We start from the raw sequence: 6,377 nt of genomic DNA on the forward strand, positions 1-6,377 counted from the left end.
CAGATAAAGGAAAAAAACATTCCATGTAGAGTGAAGAATATATGCAATATATGAAAGATAATGTGGTGCATTCTGGAGATTAAAGACTTAATACTTTGACATAAAGAAGAAGGAGCTATTTCATGAAGAGTCTTGTAGGCTATATTAAGGATTTTGTTCTTTGTCCTAAGAGAAATGGAAGCCTGGTCTGAAGCAAGTCAAGAGATATGACCAGATTTAGGTTTTGAAAAGAGCATTCTGGCCTGGCGCAGTGGCTCACATCTGTAACCCTAGCACTTTGGGAGGTGGAGGCAAGAGGATTGCCTGAGTTCAGTGGTTTGAGACCAGCCTGAGCAACATGGTGAGACCTCATCTCTACAATAAATCAAGAAATAGCCAGATGTGGTGGTGCACACCTGTAGTTCCAGTTACTTAGAAGGCTGAGGCAGAAGGATTTCTTGAGCCCAGCAGATCAAGGCTGTGGTGGCCGTGAGCATGCCAATGCACTCCAAGTCTGGGCAACAGAGTGAGACTCTGACTCGAGGAAAAAAAAAAGAGCATTCTGGCCAGGTACAATGGCTCAAGCCTGTAATTTAGCATTTTAGGAGGCAGAGGTGTGAAGACTGCTTGAGTCCAGGGATTTGAGACCAGCCTGGGCAACTTGGCAAGACCTTGTCTCTACAATAAATCAAAATTAGGCCTGGCTTGGTGGCTCAATCTGTACTCTCAGCACTTTGGGAGGCCGAGGCGAGTGGATTGTCTGGGCCCACAGGTTCGAGACCAGCCTGGGCAACTTGGGGAGACCTCATCTCTACAAAAAATCAAAAATTAGCTGGGTATGGTAGCATGCGCCTGTAGTTCCAGCTTCTTGGAAGGCTGAGGCGGAAGGATTGTCAGAGTCCAGCAGGTTGATGCTGGGGTGGCCTTGAGTGTGCCACTACTCTCCAGTCTGGGTGACAGAGTGCGACTTCAACTCAAAAAAAAAAAAATTATTCAGATGTGGTGGCATACATGTAGTTCCAGTTACTTAGAAGGCTGAGGCAGGATTACTTGAGCCCAGTTGGTCGAGGCTGCAATGTCCATAAGCATGCCATTGCACTCCAGCCTGGGCAACAGAGTGAAACTCTGACTCAAAAAATAAATAAATAAATAAAAAGGAAGAGCATTTTGGCTGTAGAATGGAGAACAGATGTGAGAAAACTAGAATACAAGGACACCAGAAAAAAGGCTAGTGTAGACATACAGGTGAGAAGGGGTGGAATTTGGAATAGAGTTCCAACAGTTACATAGAAATAGATGGTTTTAGTACTAGTAAAGAGATTATGCAAAAGAAATTGGTGGTAGTGGTAGAAATTCTCCCCTAGTTAAATGCTGTTAGGGATTGTCTAGTTGAAAGTAATGGTTGATTATACAGGAGAGAAAACAGATAAAAGAGCATAAATAAATAAATAATCCCAAAGTGCTGGGATTACAGGCTGAGCCACTGAGCCCAGCCTAATTTTGGTTTATTGTAGAGACAAGGTCTTGCCAAGTTGTCCAGGCTGGTTTCAAACCCCTGGACTCAAGCAATCTTCACACCTCTGCCTCCTAAAGTGCAGATAAATAAATAACAGACAGTGCTGTCTTTAGCCCTCACTAAGGGGTCCTGTCTACTTGGCCCTCCTCTCACCGTAAAGGACACGGAGTCCATGAGGTCAAGGGACCATGCCTACCTGGAGTCTGCACTGGCTAAATCTAAGGGCAGACTGAACTGTATATCGCTATTCACAAAGGGTAAAGGATGAGGACATAAGCTTGGAGATGTTGGGTGCCTTTATGGCTCCTTTTGGTATTGTGGATGAAGAAGCTAGGGGTGAAAAGACAATGGGGTCAGTTTGGGAACGCTAACGCAGGGATCCCCAACCCCCTTGCCTGTTAGGATCTAGGCCGCACAGCAGGAGGTGAGTGACAGGCTAAGTTTCATCTGTATTTACAGTCACTGCCCATCGCCAGCATTACTGCCTGAACAGATCAGCAGTGGCATGACATTTTTTTTTTTTTGAGTTGGAGTCTCACTCTGTTGCCCAGACTGGAGTGCAGTGGCCGCTCCCGGCCACCGCAGCCTCGACCTGCTGGGCTCCGGAGATCCTTCCGCCTCAGCCTTCCAAGTAAAGTAGCCGGAATTACAGGCATGCGCTACCATGCCCGGCTGATTTTTTGATTTATTGTAGAGATGAGGTCTCGCTGCCCAGGCGGGTCTCGAACCCGCGGGCTCAGGCAATCCACTCACCTCAGCCTCCCAAAGGCGCGGGATTACAGGCTGAGCCACTGAGCCTGGCTGCATGACATTTTCATAGCACAAACTGTATTGTGAACTGCGCATGAGAGGGCTCTAGATTGCATGCCTAGAGAATCTAATGCCTGATGATCTGAGGTAGAGCTGAGGCAGTGAAGCTAGGTAGCGCTGGGTAGCGGCTGCAAATACAGATTAACACTAGCAGTGAAGCTTGACTACAAAGACTACCATAATAAATCAATCGCTTATAGACTCATAGCAAAACCCTATCGGTGAGTGACAAGTGAGTTGATGTACTTCAATTGTACAGTTGCATGTGTAGCAGGCTTTAAGTCAGAATCCAACACTTATTTTTAGTCCATGTGTGGTCCACCTATTATTTTATTTACCACTTCTGCTCATGTCTCTTTTTTTAAATGGTCAATTGTATAATTATTTCATTACATATTACAATGTAAAAATAATATAAAGTGCACAATAAATGTTATGCACTGAATCATCTGGAAACCATTCCACCCTCATCCCGTCTGTAAAAATTGTCTTCCATGAAACCAGTCCCTGATGCCACAAAGGTTGGAGACTGTTGCTATAAGAAGTCTGAGGATTCTAAATTTAAACCTGGCCTTTCAGATCATTATGAAAGTCAATTTGTCAAGGTAGTAGAATATATTTTATAAAATAGTTTATTCTAGTCTAGAACATTTAAATATTTAGAAAGTTGGTATATGGGCCTCCATAGCCACACTGCTGCCCAGGCTCTGCAAATGTAGGTCCAGGCTTGATAACAGTGCATTATAGTGTCATATAGTACAAGGAGAAACAAATTCACACAGGTGAGAGTATACTCTAGCTGGGCTTTTAAAAAGTCAGATTTTCCAGACTTCTGTGTGGGAGACGAGGGAATGACTGGCTTGAGTTTCCAGACACTGCATTAGTGTATATATGAGACACTTTTCTAGAGAGGAGAGTCAATAACTAAGACACTATTTTGATTGCAATGGTTTCAGTATGATTTCGAAAAGTTTCTTGAATATAGCATAAGTTTAGAGTGTAGAAGGGACCTTAGTGATCATGTAATCAAATTTACTCACTTAACAGATAAGAAAACAGAGGTCCTAACAGGTGAAGTAGCCTGACTAGTAAGTTGGCAGATGATTTTTGGCGCTATCCTCTCAAGTCTACTCTCCTACCAAAGCTACTTTTCATGAAGACATCTGCTGCCAGTCAATTCCAGTTACAAAATTTTCTTTTTTTTTGAGTTGGAGTCTCACTCTGTCGCCCAGACTGGAGTGCAGTGGCCGCTCCCGGCCACCGCAGCCTCGACCTGCTGGGCTCCGGTGATCCTTCCGCCTCAGCCTTCCGAGTAGTTGGAACTACAGGCGCGCGCTACCACGCCCGGCTAATTTTTTGATTTGTTGTAGAGATGAGGTCTCGCCTGCCCAGGCGGGTCTCGAACCCACAGGCTCAGGCAATCCACTCACCTCAGCCTCCCAAAGGCGCGGTATTACAGGCTGAGCCACCAAGCCCTGCTACAAAATTTTCACTTGCTTTCACTGTTGTGTATTAAAGGAAGCACTTTCATTACTTTAAAAAATTTGAGGCTAAAATAAGTCCATAAGCCAATATTAAATTTTGACTCCAAAAAAAATTCTTAAAAAAAAAGAGCAAAAAGAGAAACAAAGAATTCCAACATCTTGAGGTCACAACAATGAGTATTCCTTTTTTTTCTTTTGAGTATGAGTCTCACTCTGTCACCCAGGCTGGAGTGCAGTGGCACAATCTTGGCCACCACAGCCTCCACCTGCTGGGCTCAGGTGATCCTTCCATCTCAGTCTTCCAAGTAGTTAGAATCACAGGCACGCGTCAGCATGCCCAGCTAATTTTTAAAATTTATTGTAGAGACGAGGTCTTATCAGGTCGCCCAGGCTGGTCTCAAACTCCTGTGCTCAGGCAATCCTCTCACCTCTGCTTCCCAAAGTGCTGGGATTACAAGCTTGAGCTACCGAGCCTGGCATGGAATGGGTATTCTTGAAGGGTTTTTACTGTTTTCAGGAAGTTACAGGCAGCTTACTTAGGTATCCTCTTTAGGACTCATAAAATACCCTATACCCTTTCCTTTCATTTGTAATCTCCTGACTTGACTACTTTTATTTTTCCATGCAGCCCTTTGACTTTGTTTCATGTGAGAAATTTAAATTAAAAAAACTTTTTTTGCTGCTATGGTTACAACTGTATTTGTAACCCATCTTCTCACATTTTTTATCTTCTAAGCTTAAGCTAAAACTCATCTCTCCAAATTCTTTATCGCTTAAGATAAAAATCAGCAGGGCTCGGTGGCTCAGCCCTAATCCCGCGCCTTTGGGAGGCTGAGGTGAGTGGATTGCCTGAGCCCGAGGGTTCGAGACCCGCCTGGGCAACTTGGCGACACCTCATCTCACCAATAAATCAAAAACTAGCCGGGCGTGGTAGCGCGCGCCTGTAGTTCCAGCTACTTGGAAGGCTGGGGCGGAAGGATCGCCGGAGTGGCCACTGCACTCCAGTCTGGGCGACAGTGTGAGACTCCAACTCAAAAAAAAAAAAAAAGATAAAAATCAAAGCACAGGCTTACAAAACATCGAACACGTAGGGTGCTTACTGAAGGCTAAAATACAGAAATAAACAAACAAACAAAAACTTGGCTTTTCAAACACCTGTATGTATCGCCCAAGGGGGAAGTGACTCACGCCTGTAATCCTGGCACTTTGGGAGGACAAGGTGGGAGGATGGCTTGAGGCTAGGAGTTTCAGACCAGCCTGGACAACACAGCGAGACCCCCGTCTCCATAAAAAAACAAACAAACAAAAAAAACAAGCTCTGCTGCTCAGAAGGCTGAGGCAAAAGAATCGCTGGAACCTAGAGAAGTTCAAGGCTGCAGTGAGCTAGGATCGGAGCCAGACCCCTGACTTTATTAAAACAGAAAACAAAACTCTCGCCAACGAATTTTTCTTGGCGAGTCCAATCACAGTGGTTCAAAAAAGTATCCAAACCCAAGGAGTCTTACCTTCAAGCTCGGAAGTAATCCGAAAGTTCTAGGTTTGCAGGAAGTTATCTTCCTCAAAGCATTAGCGTTCACGATCTTAGCAACTGTAACCTATCATACCAAATGGTTTTGAGCACCTCCCATCAACCGACTACCGGCTAACTAAAAGAACGTAATTCCTAGCAAAACTTTCTCTTCTGAGCTGAGAATCCCCGAAATCCAGCTTTCAGGACGCGCAGAGACAGCGTGAGATCAAAGGCATCCCAGGGAAAAAGGAAGAGAAAGCGGTACAAGGAAGACAAAGTCTTCGAGGCAGTGACGACTGCTACCTCGGCCACGGCGGATTTGGAGGTCTAGGCTGGGGGCTCTCCCCTGACATCCGCCGGGCACCCGAGTTCACACCAGCGACTGCTAGCAGACCTCGCGTCGCAGCTCCTAGGCCACCAGCCGCACCCCGCGGAGCGCTGACCTCTAAAGACGGTCCGCTTGGCGGTCCCGCCCCTTCTCCTCGTGTTTGCGCCTCTGATTGGCTTGCAGCTGGATCCCTCAGCGCGACTCGCCCAGTGGCGGGCCCGGCCGGTGGCCTGGCCGCTCCGCCCCTTCCCTACCCCTCGCGGAGGGCCCGCCCCCGGCCCCGCGCCGGGGAGCGGAGGAGAGTAAATACAACAGGAGCGCAAAATGGCGGAACCGCCGAGCCCAGCGCGCGGCGTCGCCGCCGCCGCCGCCGTCTCGGAGAAAGAGCAGTATGGCAAGCCGCAGTCCTCCTGCCGGGACCCGCCGGCTTCTCTGTCCGCCAAGAAGGTCCGGGCCGAGGAGAAGAAGGCGCCGCGGAGAGTGAACGGAGAAGGGGGCAGCGGCGGGAACAGCAGGCAGCTGCAGCCGCCGGCGGCACCTTCGCCCCAGAGCTATGGCTGCCCCGCGTCTTGGAGCTTCGCCGCCCTGTCTGCTGCTCCCTCCGCGTCCTCTTCTCGGAGCACTTGCTCCTTCTCCGCTGGCGAGGCCGTGCCCTCGTCAGCCTCCGCTTCCTTGTCTGCGCCGGTGCCGCGCAAACTGCTGGTCCCTCCTACGCTGCTGCACGCCCAGCCTCCCCGTCTCCTGCTGCCG

The 6,377-nt window shown here is 47.9% G+C and overlaps 1 protein-coding gene across 1 annotated transcript in view; it reads left to right on the plus strand.

The window, feature by feature from the left end:
- The first annotated feature begins 5,894 nt into the window (after positions 1-5,894).
- The window catches only part of RSBN1L (round spermatid basic protein 1 like), a 92,308-nt gene continuing 91,825 nt past the window's right edge, over positions 5,895-6,377 (plus strand). Inside the window, exon 1 of the mRNA XM_021716521.1 lies at positions 5,895-6,373. Coding sequence (XP_021572196.1) covers positions 5,952-6,373 — 422 coding nt within the window. The 5' untranslated portion in view covers positions 5,895-5,951. The remainder of the gene's footprint in view (positions 6,374-6,377) is intronic.

The sequence above is a fragment of the Carlito syrichta genome, unplaced genomic scaffold, assembly GCF_000164805.1.
Source record: "Carlito syrichta isolate Samal-C Ts95f unplaced genomic scaffold, Tarsius_syrichta-2.0.1 Scaffold308833, whole genome shotgun sequence".
Classification (NCBI taxonomy): Eukaryota; Metazoa; Chordata; class Mammalia; order Primates; family Tarsiidae; genus Carlito; species Carlito syrichta.